Below are 25472 nucleotides of genomic sequence, written 5' to 3'. Positions count from 1 at the left end.
AGATTCATTAAAGTTGCAAATAAAGCCACCCAAGCCAGGCAGGGTGACACAGGCCTGTAATCACTTGGAAGGTTAAGGCAGGTTTACGAGGATTCAACAAGGTGCCCAGCAAAGTGGCGTGCACTCCTGTGGGACTCAGACTGGAGTCTCCCCGCCCACTTCTGGAGCCTCCTAGTGGCTGCCAAGAGAGAACTGAAACCCTCCCAGGTCTCGGTTGGAGAGCCAGTGCTAACGCTGAGGCTCCCGAAAGTCCTCCCACTCCCGATTCTGCCTAGCTCTCCTTGGCTCCGCCCTGCGCCCGATTGAGTTGGTAGTGGCGTTCGCAAGCGGGCGGTGAAGGCGCTGGCGAGTGGAGGAGCTCACGCGCTTTTGGTGAGGAGCAGGGAGGCCGGGTGCTGGCCCTGCTGAGGTCCTTGTCTGCGGCTGCGTGTAGTGTAGCCGCGGGACGGATCGGGATGACAGTGTCTTTGGCGCGGGGACACAGCGATCTTAACTCTAGCCCGCAGCTCTCTCTGCTGTCCACTAGGACTCCTCCTTTCCTCTCGCGTCTCCTTTCCCCTTGGGTTCCCTGGCGTCTTTTCCTGTCCGTGAAGGTCCTTTCTGAAAGATTTCCAGGCCCAAGTTAAGATGATCTTCCGAAGTCCCCTTCCTTAGAACTATGCTGTCCCTGTCCCATTAGCAGTCTCTTGTCTCTGATCCTGGCCAAGTCCGCCACTTTCCTGGCCTGAACCTCAGAAAGTCTGTCGTAGGTTTAGTAAAGAGGATTGATTGTGTCTTCAGCCCTCTCTGTGGCGGGGTGTGGAGAATTGCTGACCAAGCTCTCTGCCCTTTGTGCAGTTGCAGCCTGTGACAGGCCCAGGACGAAGATAGAAAGAGGGTGGTGGCCACAGCTCTGCAAATGTGCACTTCATACTTCGCAGTGAGTGGTTTTGGCTTTAAGACAGTTTGGAGTTAGTGACTTATTTGATAATAGGGAACAAGTGCCTTCTCCTCAGGACACCGGGTTTTCTGCATTTGTGCAGAGCATGCGTGCTCTCCAGTGGGGAATTCTATTCCAAAGTGAGACGCATTTTCCTACTCAAACTTTTACTCTGTGGCTGGCTGGAAAGGGGTTGGGAAGCAGAAATGGAGGGTGGGTGCTTTTCCAGACTTTTACAACTACTGGGGTCCAGCGTGGTGCGCACGCCTTTAATCCCAGCACTTGGGAGGCAGAGGCAGGCGGATCTCTGAGTTCGAGGCCAGCCTGGTCTACAGCATGAGTTCCAGGACAGCCAGGGCTACACAGAGAAACCCTGTCTCGAAAAAAATAAAAAATAAAAAAATAAATCCAAAAAACAACTACTGGGAAAAATCACTTTTCTTTTTTCTTTTTTAAAAATCAGTTTCCCTCAGGCTCCCCCAGAGCCTCTCACTTTTGAGATTGTTGTCAAGGCCTTGGAGAGTAGATATTTGGTACTCTGCAGTGTTACTTTATAGGTTTTCTAAATGTGAGCAAAACTCAGTGTCCAGACACTGAGATAGTTCAGCATGCTGTACCTTGATGGTGGAGTAATGGAAACGTCTCAGGACTGTTCTGTAATGCTCTGTCTGACTTTTACTGTTTTTATTCTTTGAGAATTTCATACATTATATTTCGATCATATTCATCCCCATCACCTGTTCTTCCCAGATCCACATTCCACCTCTATCAGTTCACTCATATATATATGTATATAATATATATATGTATGTATGTATATAGTATATATATGTATATATAGTGTACATATATATTATATATTTTATATATAAGGTTTTTTTGTTTGTTTGTTTGGTTGGTTGGTTGGGTTTTTTGTTTTTTGTTTTTTTGGTTTTGGTTTTGGATTTTGGTGGTAGAGGGTGCTCTTACCTCTTTGGCTGCCCTGGAACCTGCTAGGCAGACCAGGGTAACCTTGAACTCAGAGAGCTCCTTCTGCCTCTTCCTGAGGTAGAGTTGGGGTTGAGATTAAAGGTATATAGTAGCACACCCAGCCATGTGACATGTTCTTAAAATACTGCCTACCTATCAGGAACACATGAGTGTTAACTTCCAGTTATCCTGGAATTCCAGTGTAGACTGAAGACCAGCTGAGACATCCAGCCTTGTGGACTGAACAACGATTAGATTCTTGGTCATCCCTTTGGGAGATAGCCATTGTTGGAGTAGCCAGATTGATTACAGCCTGTAAACCACTCTAATAAATTCCTTTTATACATGCGTATATCTTCATTCTATTAGTTTTGTATTCCTGTAGAGAATCCTGGCTTATACACTGTGTCTGAATAAAATCTTAATTTTTCCTTCATGGGAATTGAATTCTTTTTTTTTAATAAAGATTTATTTATTATATATAAGTACACTGTAGCTGTCTTCAGACACACCAGAAGAGGGCATCAGATCTCACTACAGATGGTTGTGAGCCACCATGTGGTTGTGAGCCACCATGTGGTTGCTGGGAATCGAACTCAGGACCTCTGGAAGAGCAGTCAGTGCCCTTAACCGCTGAGCCACCTCTCCAGCCCCGGGAGTTGAGTTCTTAGTTCATATTTTGTTCTTTCAGATCCGTAAGGATGATGTTCTACTGTCTTCTGATTTGTATTTTGAGACTGATTTATTTTAGGTGTATGAGTGTTTTGCCTGCATCGATGTATATATCTTGTGACTGAGGAGGTCAGAAGAGGGCACTGGATCGCTGGGCACTGAACTGAAGTTGCAGAAGGTTGTCAGCTGCCGAGTGGGAGCTGGGAACTCACCCCACACCCTTTGGGAGAGCGTCAAGTGCTCCTAACTGCGGAGCCATCTCTCCAGCCCAAATTGTTTTTGATAAGTATGTTCACAGTTGCATTTCATGTCTCTGAAGTAGGTGCCTCCATTTTCCCCCCTTCTCTGTCTAAAGTTTTCTTTAAAGTTTGCTTTAAGATAAATTGATGATGGAGGGCTTTGGTGTAGGTTTTTTTTTTTTTTTAATTGGTCTTTGAGTGCATTCGAGCAAGCAAGATGTAAAAAGATAGATAGGTAGATAGATAGATTGGTAGAGATTGAGATCAGAGTTTATACTTTTGACTTAATTTGAGAAATTCAGCAACATTACTTAGTTATTTTTCTATCTTTACTGCCTTTCAAGAAATCCAGTTACCACTTGCTGTGGCCCTTCTTCTACAGCTCAGGGATATTCTGTGCCTTTTCTCTGGGTCTGCTGTTTTTGTTAGTTTCCATTAGTAGAACGTTCAGCAGTTTCTTCTCATTTATCTGATTTTATTTTATTTTTTTAAAAATCCAAGACAATGACATTATATCCTTGTTGATTTCTGTTTTAGCTTTGAAGCATTTTATGGTAATATATGCATAGCTTGATTTACTATTTCAACATTTTTAAGGACATAAGCCATAAGTCAACATTTTTAAGTACATTCATAATGTCATGTCATCATTTGAGGAGGTCCCTGCAGGGAAGCTAACCTCGAAGAGATGAGAATGAAAACTCAATTCAAATTGACTTCGTCAACCTGGATCAAACTTCAGGGAGTCTGATGCCAGGTGGTTATAAATATAGAATAGTGTCTTAGTTAGGGTTTTACTGCTGTGACCAGACATCATGACCAAGGCAATTTTTATAAGGGATATTTAACTGGGGCTGGCTACAGGTTCAGAGGTTCAGTCCATTATCAGTAAGACAAGAACATGACATCATCCAGGCAGGCATGGTACAGGCAGAGCTGAGAGGCACATCTTCATCTGAAGGTTGCTAGTGGAAGACTGGCTTCCAGGCAGCTAGGATGAGGGTCTTAAAGTCCACACCCACAGTGACACACCTATTCCAACAAGGGTACACTTCCTAATAGTGCCACTCCCCTGGACCAAGTATATACAAACCATCACAAGGGGAACATGTACAAACCATAATAAATAGTAATAGAATATCAAACATGATAGAATTTGGGGAAAAGTTTCCAAGCAACAATCATTCTATTCCAAGTTTCCGTGCAACGATAAAGCTTAGAAATGCTTTTACCGAGTATATGTGACTATGAAGATAGACTCTATAGCTAAAAGACCTAGAATCTAGTGTGGTCTCTGATGAGATAGCATAGAGGTCAGCAGGTCCTTTTAAAGTACATGTGACATCTCCCCTGAGGATGGGGTCTGTTAACTGGGAGCTAAAGATATATGTCTAGGGAAGGAGGGTCTGGTAAACTGCTAGGGTCAAAAAATTCCAAAGCAATCCAAGTAGTCACAAGAGTCTAGCAAAGCAATATCTTTATTTGAGTTAGGCAGCAAAAACTGACCAGGAAGGGACAACAGCACAGACTTGGGAGCCGACTGCATTTTCGAACATTGATCTTAGTATTTAAGCAGATGAGAAAAATGTATTGTACTCTGGTTGCTACTGATCAATCAGGGGCACAGAACAAACTGGGGAGCTGAACTACAACCACGAGATAGAATATCATGGAGTTTTTTAAGCCTGAAATTTGCTAACCTAGCCTAGTCCTGAAAGCTTCTAGCTTCGGGACAATCTTATCTGGGCCTAGAATGTTTGCAGCCTCTGAGACTTCCTGCTGAATAAGCTTACTCTTTTTACTCTTTATTATTATTATTATTATTATTATTATTATTATTTTTAGCTCTTTCTGAACTCTCACTGGCTGGTTCAATTCTGCTGTTCTGGCTTACTCTCTCCTCTCCAAGCTGACTGATTCAAACTGCTTCTCACAGTTCTGACTGAATTGCTCTGCTTGGCCTCATGCTAAGTTTGGCAATATGTTCTAATCTGGCTTCTTCTCATTCCCTGGCTTTAACTACCTCTGCTGACCTACACAAAACTTACAAACTCACTGTTCTCCTCTCCCAACTTTTACCTTCTTGTTTGGGATTAAAGGTGTGTATTCAGGATGTGCCTGTATTCCAGCCAGAGTAGCCAGGTTGCTGATTAAAAATAACTCTACAGAAATCCACAAACACCTGTGCCAAGTCACAGTAACTTATTCCCACCAATCCAGACTCAGGGAGAGGCATCTTCCTTAGGAACATGCCTTTGTGGTATCCTTATCCTGTTCCAATTGGTTGAGTTATTCAACTGTGACAGGTTCACTTGGCTAGCGAGAGACCAGATCTTTTGGATTCAGACTCCATCTTAGAGAACCTGACCTAAGATTGAACTCGAGTTAACTAACAAATTGGCACCTAACATCGCTTTCCAGGGTACTCCCCAACAAATCTACACCTCCAGGTCATTCATAAGCCTGCCTCTGGTACTTCACCTTCTAACAACCACCAATCAGGAGAAAAGCAGAAGTTAAGCTTATGGTTTGGCTCCCAACACCAGCCAATGATGTTAAAGGCCATAATGCCCCGCCTCCCAATCAAATGTGTGTTAGGCTAAAAACCCCTTTGCTTGTTTGCTTGCTTCTATAAATGTTTGCCTGAAACTAGGCTAGGGGCTCCACCTTCCCATCCTGCTGTGCCAGGGTTGGCAGGAAGCCCAAGCTGGAGCTTATAATGAAGAGGCCCTAGTGAGATTGCATCAGAATTGGCTCCTTGGTAGTCTTTTGGGGTTCAGGAACACTTCCTGGCACAACATTAACATTTGTCTAAACTTGCTAGCCAGGATATCAGTTACCCAGGTACATGTCTCTTTCTGCCAAACGTGATGTCAGTTACCCAGGGAGGTCTTGGGAACTTAAGCTTCATTTGATCCCTATTCACAATGGAAGTTGTATTTAAAATGGCTTCAGTTTGGTTCCATCTTACAAACATTTTGGGTGAGGTCTGTCTCTACAGAAAGCAAAAAGCTCATTAACAACCTCAACTATCAGCTTTCTGGTGCAGGTATTTTATTTTATCTCCTCTATTGAGAAGACACTACTACTGCATGTTTAACATGTTTAATATTCCTAAGGATCTATGGGCAAAAAGACCTTTGTGTCCCAACAATGTTTTTATTTTTTATTTTGTTTTATTTATTTATTTATTTTTTTGAGACAGGGTTTCTCTGTGTAGCCCTGGCTGTCCTGGAACTCACTCTGTAGACCAGGCTGGCCTTGAACTCAGAAATCCGCTTGCCTCTGCCTCCCAAGTGCTGGGATTAAAGGTGTGTGCCACCACTGCCCGGCATTACTTTTGCATCTTTGAGATAGGGTCTTACTCTGTGGCCCAAAGTCTCCTGAAACTTTTGATCCTTCTGGCTCAGCCTCCCTAATTCAAGAACTGAGTATTTATGTGTCCTAATATACTCCAACATTTCTCATTTCAAACAGAGAGTCTATGCCCATTTGTATCATGAAAGTAAGATTTATCATTACTGTATATCAGTAGAGTCCCTCCCATAATGTGTTCTTCCCTCAACTAACATGGTATAGCACAGCAAATGCCTTTATGGTAAACCATTATTGCATCCTGGAAGAAAAGACTTCACTTATAATAGTTTCACATGCTGAACATTCCTTTGTTAGTATTTTGTTAAAGATTTCAGGGGCCATTCTCTGTAGCTTTCTTTTCCTGTAATGCCATTGTCTGGCTTTGAGCCAGATAGTGGTCTCAGGGAATGAATTGAAGGGTACTTATCTTTCAGTTGTTTGTAGGAGCTTGGAGAGGGTTTCTTATGTCTTCCTCAAATATGTGATATAGTCAGTTGTTGAGGGTTTTGATGATAGATTCCATCTTTTCACTGGGTATATTTTCTAATAAGATTTTGTAATTTTTCTTGATTGAACTATGGTAGAAATCTGTCGATTACATCTAGATTATTCAATATGCTGTTCTATTCTCTTCTAATCAATTCTGTTTCTGTAATGGGTGATAATACCTCTTTCCTTTTTGTGGTGGTGAGACACTGGAGAGTCAGCTTAGGATTTCTCACATGCTAGGCTAAGCCCTTTCTTCTTTCTTTCTTTTTTTAAGCTGGGGTTTCTCTGTCTGTCCTGGAACTTGCTCTGTAGATATGGCTGTCTAGAACGTCAATATCTGCCTGCCTTCCAGAGTTCTGGAATTATAGTTCCATGCCATTTAGTCTAGCTTTGTTTTTGTTTTGTTTTGGTTTTGGTTTTTTTTTTTTTTTTTGGTTCTTTTTAAAACATTTTTAGATGTATTTATTTCATCTGTGGACCATGTGCATACCTGATGCCAGGGAGGTGAAAAGAGTCTGTAGGATCCCCTAATTGGAGTCATGGATGGCTGTGAACAGAGATGTGGCTGGCTGGAAAGAGATCTCAGTTCCTCTGAAATAAAAAGGGCTCTTAACTCCAGAGCCGTCTTCAGTCCCCAAGCCTTTTAAAAAAAAAAAAAATTATGTATTTATTTATTTATTATATGTAAGTACACTGTAGCTGTCTTCAGACACTCCAGAAGAGAGCATCAGATTTCGTTACGGATGGTTGTGAGCCACCATGTGGTTGCTGGGATTTGAACTCAGGACCTTTGGAAGAGCAGTCGGCTATCTTAATTGCTGAGCCATCTCACCAGCCCACCAAGCTTTTTTTAAAACATGTTTTAATTTTGAGACAAGATCTCATTAATTTCTCCAGGATGGCCTTGAACCCAGTCCTGCTCAAGTAGCCCCGTTGTGCCTTGACCTTTCTTTTTAATTTTTAATTATTATTTTGTTACTTTTATGTGTATGGGTGCTTTGCCTGTTTATATCTGTTTACCACACGCATGCAGTGTTCTTGGACACCAGAAAAGGGTGTTTGAGTCCCCTGGGACTGGAGTTAGACAATTGTGAGCCATGTTGTGGATGAAACCCTGGTCCTCTGGAAGAGCAACGGGTACTCTTAACCCCAGAGCTATGGCTCCAGCCTCCATTTCTTGAACCTTCAATCTTTCCAGTAGAACCCAGGGTATGGAAGAACAGCAACCTCTGAGTGATGTCTCCGAGCCCCTGGGTTCTCAGTACTCAAAACAGCCTGTAACGGTAGCTTCAGGGGATATGTTACTCTACACACACAAACAAAATACAAAAATCTTTTTAAAAACTCAACTTTTGAGTTTGAAACATTAGTGCTGTTTGGGGGTTTTTGAGGGGTGTGTTATTGTTGGATTACCCATGATCCTCCTAGCCCTACCTCTTTAGCTAGGATGAAGGCTTCGCCTACAGTACCGAGAGTGGCATGTGCTACTATTGTTGAGCATCCTAGGTCTGCTTTACTGAAATTGTTGATCCTTAGAGGACCTCAGGACCGGTTCTCATGTGTCTTTGGGTACGCTGGGCCACCCTTCCAGCTGAAGCAAAGATCACTCGTGGGGTATTGTGTACCGAGTTATGCTAACACTAGAGACCCTGTGACCAGGAGGAAAGGCAAGGAATGCAAGAAGCAAGCGCAAGTCCTTAAATGCACCTTCCCTGTGTTTTCGAATTGGGCTTCCTTCCTAAGGGAGCTGCTTCCATCATTCAGACCTCGCTAGCCAATCAGAGTACTAAGCGGGCTGTCCAATCAGGATCTCTGGCAGGCGGCGGGGAGGCGGGTCTTCTTTGGTTGCAGTGTTGTGTGTAGGTTCTCCGTAGCGGACAGGGGTACGAGTGGGCCCCGCTTTCGGCGCTAATACCAGGAGCTCTGAGAGGAACGTGGGCGAGCTCGGAAGCTGCGCCATGGTGAGCGAGGGGCCGCTGCCCCCAGAGCGGGAGGGGCGGCGACTGAGCCCCGGGAGCCGGTGTGCAAGGCGCTCTTCGGGACTGGGGCGGGGCGGACATCCTGCGAAGCAACCTAGGCCCTGGATCGGCGGCCTCTGGGCAGCTCCGCCTCTCGGCCGCTTCTGCGCAGAGCAAGGAGTAGCGAAAGGCTCCTCCCTGCGCTGGGGACGCTAGGGTTGGTGACGTCGCAGCTGTGCGAGCGCTCAGAGCCTATGTTCTTTTTGTCCCGAGGGCCAGTTGCTAGCTAAGTGAAGGTAGTCTATAGTTTCTTCGAGTTATAGAAGTTCTGACGTTTACGCTTCCTGTCTAGGCTTAGGATCTACTTTAAATTACTTTTGCGAAAGTTGTAAAGTCTACCCAATATTTGGTCTATATCTGCGTGTTTGTTTTACTGGTTTGTTAAGTCACTTACTGTATTTTGGGTTTGCTTCTGGCTGTTTAAACTGTTATTTCTTAGTTTTGAAATACTGTACTACTTTGATTATTGCAGTTTTATTGGGAGTCTTAAAGTCAGGCAGTGTACTGTTATTGCTTCAGTATCGTGTTAACTTTTTTCTTTTTCTTTTCTTGAGACAGGATCTCGGGTTTCCCAGGTTGGCCTCAAACTTTCTCTTAGCTGAGGAGGACCTTGAACTTCTGATCCCGCTACCCAAACCCACCTCCAGAGTGCTGGGATTAAGGGTGTGTGACTATATGCCCCTTTGTGTGTGTGTGTGTGTGTGTGTGTGTGTGTGTGTTTCTGGGGAAGGAGCCTAGGGCTTCGTGGTAGTAGTCAAACATTCTATCCGATTCTGAGTATGTCTTGCCAGATAATGTTTAGATCAACTTTCTGTTATTTTTAGCATAAATTGTGAGGATTTGATGTGTTGAATTTGTAGATCAAAATGACAACTGTCATAATTTTGAGGCTTCTTCCCAAAACCATGGAAATCTCTCCACTTACTAAGTTCTTTGATTGTTTTTATATTAGAAATATATATTTTTTGTGTACAGATGTTAATTACATTAATATGCAAGTATGTCTCACTTTATCTTTGCTATATAAGCTGTGTGGTGGTTTTATTTCTCCATCCAAATGTCAATGTACATACAGTTTGTATATTAATCTTGCAGTTCTACAAGTTCATAGTTTCCTAAATTCTTGTTGGTTCTTGGGTTTTCTAAAGCCAAAGACAACTTTACTTTTTTTAGTTATTTAACATTTTCAGTAGTACTTTTCCTTCTCTGGCAGTATAGGGTTGTTTTTTTGTTTTGTTTTGTTTTGTCTACAGTTACTAGTATGGTGTTGTGGTTTTTCTGTTTTGCTTGTCAGTTTGGTGGGTTACATTTTAAAAATGTGTACTGATGGTGGTGAAAACAGCTATTTGCGTAATGCTAGGCATGTGTTTTATCATAGAGCTTTGTCCACAGTCTGAAGTCTGAACTGACTTTCTGTATCTGCAGTGATTCCAGCCTGGTTTCAGATCGTCTTTTATTTGCAGCCCAGGCTGGCTTCAAACTCACATGAGATCTGTCTCAGCATGCCAAATGCTGGGGTTATAGGCATATGTAACCACACTGCCTCATTTTTAATTATTTTAGAAATACACTTGAAGATTTGGATTATTGATGTTTGTTGAGAAGTTTTTTTGCATTGAGCAATCTTTAGTTGTTGTTTTCTTTTCTTTTTTTTTCCTCCTGTGTTGTTTTGGTGTTTTGGTAATGTGGCCTCAAATTTTGAACCAGGGTTTGTTTGCCATTTTAGAAGATGTTTTACTGAATTAGTGCCATATCTTAATTGTTAAAAAGTTGATGGTTGAAATAATTTGCATCTTGTCTGTTTTTTTTTTTTTTTTTGAGTTAGTGATTTCATTTTTTTAGCACATATAGGCCTATTCATATTGGCCGTCTCTGTCTTTCAGAGAATTTGTTCATTCCTTCTAAGTTACTAAGAGTATGTGGTCTGGAGTTGTTCACAGTATGCTTTTATGGTTCTTTTATGTTCATGCTAATGATAGCCCTGTAGAATTCTCTCACCCAAGTCCTGAGCAGGCATAGTCCTGCTTAGTTTCGCAGATCAGCTAGAGCGTGAGAGCAGGAGTGCTCAGGGGGTATGGCTGTAGGTTGTTCGTCCTCCATACTCTGATCATTCATCCCTTTAAATCCATGGCTGGAGACCTAACAGTTTTGAAAAGCGAAGCTTTAGAGTGATTGGTTGTCTCTTGACTGCCTGTTTACAATTTTATTCTCTAATTGTTATTTTCCCGGGCTTGATTTATTTCTTCTTTCTCTAGCTTCCTATTACGGAATGATTTATTTTGCAGCTGTCTTCCTTTATAGTATAGGAATTTATTGTTTTAATCTCTCCCAAATATTTGTGCTTTGTGGCATACATTTTTGTAAGATGTACCTTTGATTCTGTTGAAATATTTAATCTCTCGAGACCTCTCCTTTACTGTATGTTACTTAAGACTTTGATTTCGTATCCCCGTTTTCCATTAGTTTAGTCCTGCCTTTAGTTTAGGGATTCCCAGTGCCTAATCATAAAGGTGCCAAAATTAAGAGTTTCTCTCTGTCTCTCTGTTTCTTTTTCTGTCTCTCTCCCTCTCTCATTCTCCCTTTTCATCTCCCTCTCCCCCTTCCCCTTCCCCATTCTCTAGGGTGGAAGTGTCAGGGTGACTATTCCAGGATTTATAATAACTTTTAAAATGATTTTATTATTTATTTTTCCTCTAAGTGCATTGGTGTTTTGCCTATGTGCATTCCTGTGAGGGTATCAGATCCCCTGGAGGTGGAGTTACATTTATGAGCTGCCATGTGGGCATTACGAGTTGAACCTGGGTCCTGTGGAAGAACAGCTAGTGCTCCTAGCTGAGCCATCTTTCAAGCCTCAGGAGTTTTAATAAGTTTTAGTGATACCTCAAAATAGATCCTGTTTCTGGGTTGGAAGAACCTTTATTGGCTCAGTCAGGAGGACAGAAGAGTTGAACAATTAGTGTTTTGCACTTCCTTACATCATCATAAATGGCCAGGACAAGCCCGATGATACACAGCAGGAGAAAATAACTGCAGGCAGCTCTTCCCATTACCAGCATAGAAATCTGATCTAAAAACAGTTTCCCTAGTTAATGTAGAGACACTAATAATTTTCAAGGGAAAAGAAGAGAGGATCAAGGAATCAACAAAGTAGTCAATGTTTGAGAACAACTATCATTTGGTCTTCCAGCTGGTGTTATGTTTAATTCTGACAATTCAGTTTGTCATGGTTTCTTCAGGAGGGAGCATTTGATGTTTGTTTGTTTGTTTGGTAGTGGTGGTAGTTGTTGGGGGTGGGGCTGCTAAGACAGGGTCTCTGTGGACCATACTGGCTTTGAACTTAGATTTGCTGCCTCTGCAGTTGTGTGCCACTGTGTCTGTTTTTTTGTTTTTTTGTTTTTTTTTTTTTTTTTTTTTTTAGTTTTAATCATGCTAAGTTAGTGCTGGAGAGATGGCTCAGTGGCTAAGAGCGCTGACTGCTCTTCCAGAGGTCCTGAGTTCAATTTCCAGCAATCACATGGTGGCTCACAGCCATCTGTAATGGGATCCAGTGCCCTCTTGTGGTGTGTCTGAAGACAGCAACAGTGTATTCACATACATAAAATAAATATTTTTAAAAAATGCTAAATTAGGAGCCCTAGACAAAACTAGTGACAGGTGGACAGTTTGTTTTAATTGCAATTTAACTCATTTAAGAGAAGAAAGAGCTTAAGAAAGAATGAAAGAAACCAGTTGTGGAAACTATCAGGATTGTTATTAAATTCTTAGTTTCCCTTCTGATGCTGTGGTAAAGCACCCTGATAATAGCAACTTTAGGAAGGAACGGCTTATTTGCTAATAATTCCAGGTTACAGTCCCTTGTGGGGAAAGCAGGACAAGAACTTTAAGCAGAGGGAGGATGAATATATTCATGCTTACTTGTGCTCAGCCCCCACTCTTCATGGATGTAGTTCAGAAACTCCTGCATAGGAGTTGGTGCCATTTACTGTGGATGGGTCTTGCTGCCTCCGTTAATATAATCAAGACAGTTCTCCATAGGCACACCCAAATGCGAACCTGACCTAGATTGTCCCCTTCCTGAGACTATAATGAGGTGCTCTGTTGAGTTGTCTCTTAAAACTAACTATCCCACTGATGAGACGTTTACTTTCCCAAACCAAATAAACCCTAGTGTAATACTAGAATAACAGTAAATGAAATTGTTGGTCACAAGTAAGAGTTACAGTAATTTAGACATCAAAGGGCAGTCTTTCCTAAACTCAGAATTAACCATGCTACATGAGGTTATCGCTGTGGGATTGAGTGAAACTGGCCAGAGAGAAAATTAAAATCAGAAGATCATGAATTATTTCAAGTATTCCAAATATTAAAGTATTTTATAGAGTACTAAACAGTAGGGAACCTCCAGACTTTGGGTCCGACTCTTTTGGACTTAGGAGATGGCTCAGTGGGTAAAAAGCATGTGCTGCTTAATTCTGATGAGCTGAGTTCTAACCCTTGGAACCCACATAAACCACAGATGTGTAGTGCATGTATATAATCACATACGGTGAGGTGGTAGAGAGAGACGGAAGAGTCCCCTGGAAGCTAGTCTGGCATATATAGTGAAGTGGCAAAAATGAGAGATCCTGCCTCAAGTTGGAAAGCAAGGTTCACCATTGAATGTTGTCTTGATAGCCACATCCATGCTATGTTAATGTGTATATCTCTGAGGCAGTAGCATCTGAAACTTAATGGCCTGTGATCTGGAAGGTATCCATAGCACCAAACAGTTAAGAGGGGCCTCCCTACTCATAACACCAATCATAACCAATAAGCAAGAGTTAGAAAAGTTAGCTCTAAGTCTCTAAGAGTTATCCCTCCACAATTTATTGACATCATATGGTTTTAGCCTTTTATCTGTATCTTTAACAAAAGTCATAATGGTTAAAAGTGGTAACATAACATGACTTTTACAAAGAGATAAGGAGCCTGATAGCATAGCGACTGGAAAGATGGGAAGAATGGTAGGTATCTAGCTCTGAGGTCTTAGGGTAAAGGAGTAACATGGGTATCATAATATCCATGGGTAATATCCTTGGTTGTGGCATAATTTAAAGGTTCCTGAAGCAGGTTTAGGATAGATTCCCTGGAATGACCTCAAAGGAATTAGAAGGTAGGGCTTGTGCAATCTTAGAACTCAGAAAGGTGAAAGCAGAAACACTTGGAGTTGCAGGTGTATAGGGTGAGTTTTACTTTGGCCTCGTTGGAATAGGAAATAAAAATCTCCAAGAGGCTCACATAAGTAGGCTTCTTGAGTTTCCAGGGTGAAATAGGTTTAACTGTAGACAGATAAGTCATGGTCATAGGTTATTTCTTAATTTTTTCGTGGATGGAAATCTTACAGGATATCTTATGGGTCTGGGAAGGCTCCTTGTGCCTACTGATAGAAAATCATTAGTAGGGGGATTAGTGCCTTAGAAGGGGAAATTAAATGTCTCTATGAGACTAGTCTGATGAGTGGTGGTGGTGTTGATGGGAGGTAAGAGGTCTGATACTACAGGTTAAAAAATGACCTGTGTACTAAAAGAGGTTATTTCTGTATGAAAGTTTCAAGGAAGAAAGGTTTTCTTCCATGGCAGAGAGGTAGAGGGTGTCCCATATGTCCTGAGGCAAGACACTCCAGGTGAGTGGTTTAATATCTGGGTTAAGTGGTCCTGCCATTTAAAGCCAAATAAGAACTGAATCTGGGTGGGTTCAAAAACAGAAAGAAAGCATCCTTAAAGTGTAAACGATAAAGCTAGATGATATTAAGAGTATATTTCTTTTTACAGTGTCAGGATTAGGACCTATGGAAAGTCTGGGTTCACAGTTGAGAATGTGTCAACAAAAAGTCGTAATCTCTTCTAAGTTTTAGGTTTTAATTGGGCCTTTGAAGAAAGTTGTGAAGTCTTTAGTGACAATTTTGACAGAAGGGGCTATTAGCATCTGGGATTAGAGATGCCTCACACTTGAAGGGGAACTTGTTATAAGATGTAGGGGTGCATAGTAGAGATAAGGGAGAATGGTGCAGCTCTAGACATTCTTGGGCCTTTATAGGGTAGGGGTTTAGGGTCTCAGATCTGATAAATGGCCCTGCCATAAATGGGCCTGGAGGTTGGATGAAATGCCCTTTAGGAAGGGAATTGGGCAGCTGAGTAGAACCAAAAAGGAATGAATGAAAGATGTTTATCACGTATGTTGAAAGAGGTTTATAGTGTTCTGGTTGGAGTTTGCCGTTAATACTAGGGAGGAAGACTGAGGAAGATTAAGGACCAAATGTAGTATAGTCATAGCCCTTGATATTTCTTGGATCACCTGAGGCATATGCATGGAGTACCAAGGAAAACTTGAGCCTGAATAACCCCAGGGTCATGTCTTCCAAGGGGAAGTAAGCCCCTATTGTACAGGACCAGAGTTAGGGCATTGTCAGCTTTCATGTTTGACCCTAGCATGAGAGTTTTAGATACAAGATGGTAAGAGGTATAGATTTGTGGGGGTTTTGTTTGTTTGTTTGTTTTTGTTTTGTTTTTGAGACAGGTTCTCACTATTTAGTTCTTGCCTAGAACTTGCTATGTTGACCAGGTTGGTCTCAGATTCAGAAATGGGCCTGATTCTACCTCCTGAGTGCTGGGATTATAGGTATGCACCATCACACGCAGTATAAGGAATATTTTTCTGAAGGTCAGAGTGTAGCTTTTACTTGCTTCCTGAATTCTCTGTGTCAAGCTCCTGGGTGAACATTTATGTGAAAGCAGAGTGTATCTGGATAAGGGGGAAGAGTTATAGTAGACTTAACAGGTAGAGAGTGATGGAGTTAGAGAGCGGGAGAAATGAAGTCCCTTAAAATTGTAGACTACAACAGTTAGTGGTCCCCTACCCCAACTCCTATGACCTTAACATCAACAAAGAATTCCTTTGACCTGTGTCCATCAGTTTTGAATGAGAAGCATGTCTTTCTTCGAGGGTGCAAAAGGACTTCCTTCCCTTATCCTCTGACGGGAGACAAAGCTTTAGAGTCACCTAAACCAGGTACCTTTAGCTGATCATCATAAAATGCTGGGCAAAACAACACCTGGAAGGCCACCAGCGACAGTCAGTCAAAAGGATTCTCAAAGACATGCACAGACAGAGGTTATAGAAATAGTTCAAGGAAGCAGTAGGCCCACAGAGGGAGTTGCATAGATAATAAGAGAGTGAGTGAAGGATGATTTGCTTTCATATGATGTGGTCCATATCTGATACCGAGGTAAATATGTGAATACCCTATCTTGTGGAGTAAAATTTGCAGTTTTTTTTTTTTTTTTTTTTTAAATCTGGCCATTTTTTATGAAGTGCCACTAAATCTTCAAAACGTGGAAATTCACTTTTATTTCTGTCCCTTTGTGTCTGTGGAGTAGTTTGAAAGTCTTTGCTGTGTGTTAGGCAAACCATCACTTTATTGTTTAGAAGACTGGCAATTTCTCAGCATTTGGATCAATAGAAAGTTGAGAAACTAATTACTGATAAGTGTGGTTTTTAAATTTAAATTTATTTATTTACATCCCAAATGCTACTCCCCCAGCCTCTCCTTCCAGACTCCCTTCCCCCATCCTCCTTCCCCTTCTCCTCTGAGAGGGTGGGCCCCACTCTGTATCACCCTACCCTGGCACATCAAGTCTCTTGCCAGATGAGGCACATCTCTCCTCCTGAGGCTAGACAAGGCAGCCCTGTTGGGGAATGGATATCCCAGTTGGGCTACAGTTTTAGGGAGAGCCTGTTTTAGTTGTTGGGGGACTCACATGGAGACTGAACTGCATATCTGCTACATTTGTCCCACCCGTGTACGTTCTTTGGTTGCTGGCTCAGTCTCTGAGAGCTACCAGGGGTCCAGGTTAGTTGACTCTGTTGGTCCTCTTATGGCGTTTCTATTCCCTTTAGGGCCTGCAGTCCTTCCTTCAACTCTTCTATAAGAGTCCCTGACCTCTGTCCATGTTTGGCTGTGGATATCTGTATCTCTTTCTGTCAGCTGCTTGGTAGAACCTCTCAGAGGACAGGTATATTAGTCTCCTGTCTGCAAGCATGACAGATATCATTAATAATGTCAGGGATTGGTGCTTGCCCATGGGATGGGTTTCACATTGGGTCACTTATTAGTCAGCCATTCCTTCAGTCTTTTTCTGTCATTGTCCCTGCATTTCTTCTAGATGGGACAGATTTTGTGTTGATGGTTTTGTGGGTGTGTAGGTGTCCTTATCCCTCCACTGGGAGTCCTGCCTTGCTACAGGAGGTGACCTCTTCAGGTTCCATGTCCCTACTGTTAGGCATCTCTGCTGAGGTCATCCACTTTGACTCCTAAGAACCTCCCCCACCTCAGGTCTCTGGGACTTCCTAGAGACTCCCCCTGACCTCCCACTCCTGACCCCTGAAGGTTTCCATTCATTCCTCTGGCCCTCTGGGCTTCTCTCCTGTTATAAGTCTGTTCTGGTTTATGTTTTTGTTTTTATGTTTTTTGTTTTTATTTCATGTGATTTTATAAAGGTGTAATTCAGAAGAGATGATATTTGATCACACTTATTCTTCACTATTTTCTTCCTTCCTGAGATAGAAGCCTTGCAATAGAATATAGCCTGACTTTGAACTCTTGAATGCAAGTGATTTTATTTACTAGTCTCCCAAGTAGCTGGGACTATAAGAACATGCCAACACTCTTGACAACATTGCATTCTTTGTAAAAACACATACCATTTAGTTGTTTCATTTTGCATTTCTGTTTACTTAATGGATGCTGGCTTTGTTGTTGTTGTTAGGCTCATTAGTCATTCTTGCTGTGGTAAATTCTGCATGGTATAAATTACTTTTGAGGCTTCTAAATGTTTTTTCTTGGTGTAATCAGTTCCTCACTTAATAAGTGACAATATGCATGAAGTGTTGTTTTCCAGAGAAACTCAGTAGACTCATGGCCCACATCATTGGCGGTGCTGGGGAATTTTCTTGGTACCTCTAAATGTATAGAACATTCAAAAAGCTAACAGTTTAGAAAATTGCTGTGTTTATGTAGTCATTTAGAATAAGAGAACTGCTGTTACCATTTATGTTAGTGGGATGTCTCCCAGAATCTTAGGTTCCCTAATACCAGAAAAAACCCACTCTTTGTGTATAGAAATGTGTAAGTAAAAGCAGCCTCTTGACTGCTATTGCTGGCTCTTTCCTGTATATCATTCAGCAGAATTCTGTTATTATAGGTAGAAATCTACTCTAGGAAGAAAACATGGGGTGGCCTGCAGCACATTTACCTCCCAGGCACAGTCATGAGGGTTCTTACTATGCTCGCTCTTTCTCTCTCTCTCTCTCTCTCTCTCTCTCTCTCTCTCTCTCTCTCTCTCTTTTCTTTTCATGGAGTCAGGGTCTCACTGTGTAGTCCTGGATGTTCTAGAACTCTCTGTTGCTGTCTTCTTTTGTAGTATCTCAGGGCTGGCATTAGAATTTTCATTTAATTAAATAAATTCCTGAGTACACAAACTTATATGGACATCTTATCAATTGAGTGTAAAATCTCTAGATCTATTAGTTTCATCTGTTCTCTCCTGTGTATATTCGGGATGTTTTAGGAGTTTTTGGCCTTTGAGGATGTGGCTGTGGAGTTCAGCCAGGAAGAATGGGTTTTGCTGGATCCTTCTCAGAAGAAACTGTACAGAGATGTGATGCTGGAGACCTGCAGTAACCTTACTTCAATAGGTAAGAATGCCACTGTTCATTTTGTATAAGAACAGATGTTCCTTGGTTCTGTGATTTAGAAAGGAAAGAAATCAATTAGTAAACAGGAATGGGTCCAGTGTATGTCAAACCAAGAAATTCATTTTTCTGTTATTTCTAATAATTTGTGATGGGGGATTAAATCTCGATTTTAGGCATCAAATGGGAAGACAAGAACATTGAAGAGCAGTACAAGCATTCTTGGAGATTCCTAAGGTAATTTTCATATACATGTAGAAGAAAGTTTTCATTGAGAAACTCTTAAATATGTTATGAAAAGTTGCAAGCAGAAAACCAAAGGGAGCTGGAGGGATGGCTCAGTTTTTATGGGCAATGGCTATGCTTCCAGAGTACCCGGTTTCTAGTCACCTCACCTACCTGATGGCTCACAGCCATCTGTATCTCCATTTCCAGGGCATCCAGTGCTCTCATCTAGTCTCTGCAGTCACCATGCATGGGTAGATGTACAGACTTACATATGGGCAAAACACCCGTGCATATAAAATAAGTGATAAAATCCAAAAAGGAAACAAAAGTTAGAGCTTTACAGTGTATTTATCATTAGAATGATTTCATCAAAAATGTACACTTCAGTGTATCTTTTTGAAAAAACAGTTTGTTTGGACAACACTTACATGACTAGAGCTTTTTATATATATAAGATTTACTTATGTATTTCACATACATGAGTATATGGGTCTGCAGATACATCTACACACCAGAAGAGAGCATTGAATTCCATGGGACTACAGTTATAGGTGCTGTGAGCCACCATGTGGATGCTGGGAATTGGACTCAGGACCTGGAAGAACAGCCAGTTCTCTTAACCACTGAGCCATCTCTCCAACCTTTGTGGGGGCTGTTTTGGTAGTAGCTCTTTGGGTGGATATTGTAGAATCATCAATTCTTTTCTTTTGAGACTATTCAAGTGGCAAAAGCATACAGTTTCCTTAACTTTTCTGACTAAGTAAGCATAACACCTTCTGGTAAATAGGCAGTCATTAGTGAAGCAGACATTGCTAACATGTTTATAATTTTTTACAGAAGTTGCATGATAGATGCAATTTATGAGCACAAAGAAGGTGGTCAGTTTCAAGAAACCTTTACCTGGATACCAGATTTCCGTAGGAGTACTAACATTTCTACTGGAGTAAAACCATTTGAATGTGGTGTGTGTGGAAAAGTATTCACGTGTCATTCATCCTTTAATGAGCACATCATGTCTCACTTAGGGGACAAACCATCTGAACACAAACATGGTAAGAAGCAATATAAATGTAAACAATGTAAAAAATGTTGAACTCACAAAATATTTAATGATACCTTATGGAAATGAAATGTTTTCAAAATCTTTTGATTTCCCAGGTTCATGTGGAATACAGCAACAAAGTCAGAGTGTTGAAAAATCCTATAAACAGTGTGGAATGGCCTCTGCTTGCCACTGTTCGCTTTCTATAGATGGAAGAACCAACAGTAAAGATAAATGTTACAAATGTGAACAATCCAGTAAAGCTCTGAGTTCTTCCAGTTCCCTCCAGAGTCCTCAAACAGTTTATGCTGCAGGAAGAACCTATGAGTGTGAAGAGTGTGGAAAAGCCTTTAGACATGAGAGCTCCTTTTTATTACACCAATTAACTCACATTGGAGGGAAATCATATGAATGTAAACAGTGCGGGAAGGCCTTCAGGTGTCACAGTTATCTTCAATTACATGAAAACTTTCATATTGAAGAAAACCCCTACGAATGTAAACAGTGTGGAAAAACCCTCTGTTCTCCCAGTTCCCTTCGAGTTCATGAAAGGATTCACAATGGAGAAAAACTTTATCCATGCAAACGGTGTGATAAAACTTTCAAATGTCAAAGTTACCTTCAAATACATGAAAGAACTCACACAGGAGAAAGGTGCTATGATTGTGAACAATGTGGTAAAGCTTTCAGAAGTCACTGTTCCCTTCAAAGACATAAAATAGCTCATCCTAGGAAAAAACCTTATGCATGTAAACAGTGTGGTAAGTCCTTCACTTATCCATATTTGCTTCAAACTCATGAGAGATTTCACACCAGAGAAAAAACATATAAATGTAGGATCTGTAGTAAAGCCTTTCTTTGTTCCCCCTTTCTTCAGAGACACAAAAGAACGCATACTTGGGGGAAACCGTATAAATGTAAACAGTGTGGTAGAGCCTTCAGAAGCCACAGTTCCCTTCGACTGCATGCAAGGGGTCACACAGTAGAGGAATCTTACACATGTAGGGTCTGTAGTAAAGCCTTTCTATGTCCTCCTTTCCTTCAGAGGCATGAAAAAACTCACGCTGAGGAAAAGCCCTTTGAATGTAAGCAATGTAGTAAAATCTTCAGAGATTGGAGTACCTTCCAAGTGCATGAAAGATCTCACACTCTAGAAAAGCCCTATACATGTAAGCTATGTAGTAAAGCCTTTTTTTATTCCTCTTCTCTGGAAAGACATAAAAAGATTCACACTAGAAAAAAATGCTATCCATGTAAATATGCATGTGAACAGTGTGGTCAGTCCTTTATTTTTCCCTGTTTACTTGAGAAGCATTTAAGAACTCACACTGATGAAAAACCCTATGAATGTAAACAGTGTGGTAAAACATTTAGGAGTCTCACTTATGCTCGAATACATAAAAGAACTCACACCGAAGAAAGACAATATGTATGTAAACAGTGTGGTAAAAGTCTCAGTTGTCCTAGAACTCTTCAGTTACATGAACTAACTCATACTGGAGAAAAACTCTATGCATGTCAACAATTTGATAAAACTGTCAGAAGATTCAGTTATTTTCAAATACTTGAAAGGGCTCGTGCTGAAGAAAAAGCTTACAAATGTAAGCAATGTGGTGCAATTCTCAGTTGTTCAAATTCCCTTCAGCTACATGAAAGAATCCATATGGGAGAGAAATCCCATGAATGTAAACAATGTGGTAAAGCCTTCACAGTCCTCAGCAATCTTCAAGTACATGAACTATCTCACACTCATGAAAAATCCTATGGATGCAAGCAACATGGTAATGTTTTCAGTCTTAGTAATCTTATACAGGAAAGAAAGAAAGCTGAAGCAAATCTCTGTGAATGTAAACAGTGTGGTAAATCTTTTGTGTCTCGATATTTACTTCAAATGCATGAAAGGTCTCATTCTGCAGAGAAACGCTACGAATGTAAGGTATGTGGTAAAAGCTTCATTTATCCCTCATTTCTTCAAAGACACGAAAGAACGCATACTGGAGAGAAACCTTATGAGTGCAAACAATGTGGTAAGGCCTTCAGAGTTCAGAGCTCCCTTCGATTACATGAAAGAACTCATTCTGAGGAAAAACCTTATGAATGTAAAGACTGTGGTAAAGCCTTCTGGCGGCTCCCTTCTCTTCAAGTACATGAAAGAATCCATACAGGAGAAAAGCCTTTTGAGTGTAAACAATGTGATAAAACCTTCAGGTGTCACAGTTCCCTTCAAAGACATGAAAGAACTCATAGTCACGAAAAACCATATGAATGTACACAGTGTGGTAAGGGCTTTAGATGTCACCGGTCCCTTCAAAGACATGGAAAAACTCACGCTGAAGAAAAAGCCCAGGAATCTGGACAGTGAGCAAAATTTTTTAGGCTTTCCAGTTTCTTTTTAATGTATGAAAGTAACTCCTGGGAAGAAATTCTGGTGCTATAAAACAAGTGGTGGTGGTGGTGTTTTTAATCATAGACTTACTGAAGAAAGACCTATCAGTAATAATCAGTGACTTAAGATGTTCAGTTCCAAGCCTGATATGGTGGTGAATGTCTTTAATCCTAACACTGGAGAGTCAAAAGTAGACAGATCTCTTGTTCAAGGCCAGCCTCCTCTGCAAAGCAAGGTACAGGACAACCAGGGCTGCACAGAGAAACCCTGTTTCAAAAAACAAAAGATGTTCAGTTCCATTTGAAGCCTTGAACATCTCTGGTGGAATACCTTTGAAATGAATATAATATGAGGATAACTAATTTTTCATATATCCTCTTGAATACTCACATGATAATGCAAATAGAGGTAGCTCTTATAAGAATAAGCGTCAGATTGAAAATAGTTTGGAAAGTAAAGTTTGTAAAACTTTTAACTGCACTGAAAGTCATGAAGAAGACGATTGGAAGTAAACCATGTGTATTTTGCAGTCCTCATGCAAATTTACCTGTAATGCTCAGATTTTTTGAGTGTATTTTTGTAAGGTTAGGGATATGTTGTGTTTGATTTGCAATTACTGGTGACCATAGAAGGGGTGGTGGTGCAGCCCTCTAGTGCTAGCTACTCAGGTAGCTGGTGGAAGAGAATTTCAAGCTCAGGACCTGCCCAGGCAATGTAAGCCCCATTTTGCAATCAAAAGTTGAAGAGTACGGGGTATGTTGCTAAGTAGGTAGAATACTTAGCTGGCAAGCATGAGACTGTAAATTCAATCCCCAGTACTCTTACTAAAAGAATAAAAATCCCAAGAGAATGAGTTGCCATTTCTTTCAGAAATGCATACATTAGAATGAAAGTTGTTAAGTATTCAACAATAGAGATAGTATGTGATAGATATGTTGTTGGACAATTTTATAACTGAAGATCATTGTGTCTTCTGTAACTTTTCCTGGTGCTGTGATAAAATGTTCCAACAAAAACAAGTTAGGAAGGGTTTCCTTTGTCACAGTTTGACATGGCACAGAAGTTAGAGCAGGAGTAACATGTGACAGCTTGCCACACTGCATCTGTAGTCAAGAAACAGTGATGAGTGGCCATGATTGCCTAACTTTCTCTCTGTTATACGGTTTGGAACCCAAACCTAGGGTATAATGCCACCACCTTCACAATGGGTCTTCCTGTCTCAGTTTAAATCCCTTACAGGCAAACCCTGAGGCTCATCTTCCAGGGGATTCTAGATCTAAAGATGATATCAACTAACACAAATATATTACATACTGCCCCAAACATGGGCAGTATGTTGTTTTACTGCTTATTCTAGGCAAGGATAACTACTTATTTAGGAAACTGAGAATATTTGATGTGAATATATGAAAGGATAATGGCATAAAGATAAGTGCTACACACTTAATGAAGGCCCCATATTTTAAGTGGAATCCTCTGGACTAGCTGTTGCTCTTCCTTGTCAGTGAATTATTTAGTCAATGTCAAGAACATTGCTGTACACTAAGATTATTACTAGTAACTTTATAAACACTTTAGACTTAGATTTTATTGTCTGTAAAATTTTCCTTAGTATATTCAAAATTTTTTCACTTTGCAAAATTAAAAAAATTTGATACTTTTCTAGACACTCATTATTGTGCAAGTAAGAATTTAGTATACCTTGGACTATACTGTGTTAGAAAGCTTGATTTTTAAAATTTTCTAACTTACCAGAATGTATTTTAGAAAGTTTTTTTTAGTGAATTTTAGTTTAGGATTATTTGGTTTGAGATTATACAATAGTTTCTAAAATGATTCTAAATGTACTTTTGCCATTTTGTACTAATTTATATGACGGGCACTCAGCATTCATGATTCAACTCTGGACAACTTGGCTCTCTATATTTTGCATTCTAAAATATTAAGCCAAGATTTTTTTGAGACAAGGTAGCTCTGACCTAGAACTCAGTATGTAGACCAGGCTGACCTTGAATTCAGAGATGCACCTGCCTTGGTCTCCTGAGTTGCTAGGATTAAAGGCAAATGCCACATTCAGGTAAGATTTGTATGTAAACTTAAGCCTCTTGTCTCATTAGTTTGAAAATTTGCTTTAACCTTTAATAAATAGTAAAATTATATTTACTAAAGAATTTTTAAAATAGGTTTATTTTTAAGAATGTTTTATCTTACAGTTGTCTTGTGTGTGTGTGTGTGTGTGTGTGTGTGTGTGTGTGTGTGTGTGTGTGTAAAGAGAAGCAGTATAGCTAGAATCTGATTCATGCAGTGGGAAGAGTGGCCAAATAAAATTTTGCTTTTGTCATGTTGATACCTGGAGGTTCTGTTTTCTTCTGTTTATAGGTCAGAGTATATATATAGAGAGAGTTAAGATTAAAGATCAGGGTTAGGATTAGAGGAATTTAAGGAAAGAGGATTTTTACAGTTAAGGATTATGGTAAATAATGGTGGTAAGGCTAGATGTTGGGTACAAGGGCTAGGGGTTAAAGTTTTAGATTTACATATAGATTTTGCATTAGGGATTAATGATTGGTATATGGTTAAGAGTAATGTAAAGTGTGGTTGAATATGAGACACTGTGTTGTGTATCATTAGAGTTTGGGTTGGAATTGGGTATTGGTTGAGTATGGGGTAGTGATAATATTAACTGTGGTTAGAGTGGGATTAAGGATAGAATTAGGGTAATTTAGAGAATAACATTAGGATTAGGGTTAGCATGGGAATGTTAGGTGATTAGTGTTAGCATTAGAGTAAGAGATTAGGATTAAAGGATTAGGATTGTGAAGCAGCAACACATTCTGTCTTCCAAACAAGCCTTCTGTCTTAGGGTTTTATTGTTGTGAAGAGACACCATGACCATGACAACTCTTAAAAAGGAAAACATTTAATTAGGGGTGGCTTATGGTTCAGAGGATTAGTCCTTTATTGTCATGGCAAGAAGCATGGTGACATGCAGGCAGACATGGTGCTGGAGAGATTCTGAGAGTTCTACATCTAGATCCACAGACACTAGGCCTGCCTTGAGCTGCTAGACCTTAACATCTGACCCCAGTTACACATTTCTTCCAACAACACCACAGCTACTCCAACAAGGCCACACCTCCCAGTAGTCCCAGTCCCTATAAGCCTATGGGGCCATTTTCGTTCAAACTACCACACCTCCCAGTAGCCTCCCCACCCCCAGCCTTGAACCTGCTGGCTCAGGGGTGGAGCTTTCTGTTCATTTGTCCTGTCACGCCTACTGTTGGACCGTGCTGCTTTGCTGTTTGGAGACACACACATGTTCACCCTGCTACTGAACCCCGAGTTATTTGGCGGGAAATCGGGTTCCCTCCCCCTTCCTTTATAACTGGATGTCGGAACTAGTAAAATTGGGCTTTAAAAAGGA

The 25472-nt window shown here is 40.7% G+C and overlaps 1 protein-coding gene across 7 annotated transcripts; it reads left to right on the top strand.

Annotated features, from left to right (window-relative positions):
* Window positions 1-296: 296 nt before the first annotated feature.
* LOC110297486 (uncharacterized) lies at window positions 297-25472 on the top strand. 7 transcript variants are annotated; one of them, XM_085841870.1, is made up of 6 exons: window positions 297-372; window positions 9222-9326; window positions 18269-18395; window positions 18569-18629; window positions 19458-19672; window positions 19779-25472. In XM_085841870.1, the coding sequence occupies exons 3-6, from the start codon at window positions 18362-18364 to the stop codon at window positions 22022-22024; spliced, it is 2556 nt and encodes an 851-aa protein (XP_085697996.1). In that variant the 5' UTR covers window positions 297-372; window positions 9222-9326; window positions 18269-18361; the 3' UTR covers window positions 22025-25472. The 7 variants fall into 7 exon arrangements, with proteins under 7 accessions (XP_085697996.1, XP_029335513.1, XP_085697992.1 ...); XM_085841866.1 differs by lacking the exon at window positions 297-372 and adding an exon at window positions 8475-8606; XM_085841868.1 differs by lacking the exon at window positions 297-372 and adding an exon at window positions 8475-8606 and having other exon boundaries at window positions 9218-9326.

Source organism: Mus caroli, unplaced genomic scaffold, assembly GCF_978045245.1.
Source record: "Mus caroli unplaced genomic scaffold, Mus_caroli_1 scaffold_8, whole genome shotgun sequence".
NCBI classification, from domain to species: domain Eukaryota; kingdom Metazoa; phylum Chordata; class Mammalia; order Rodentia; family Muridae; genus Mus; species Mus caroli.
The sequence above is the reverse complement of the archived record's forward strand: the minus strand, read 5'-3'. Positions and strand labels throughout refer to the sequence as shown.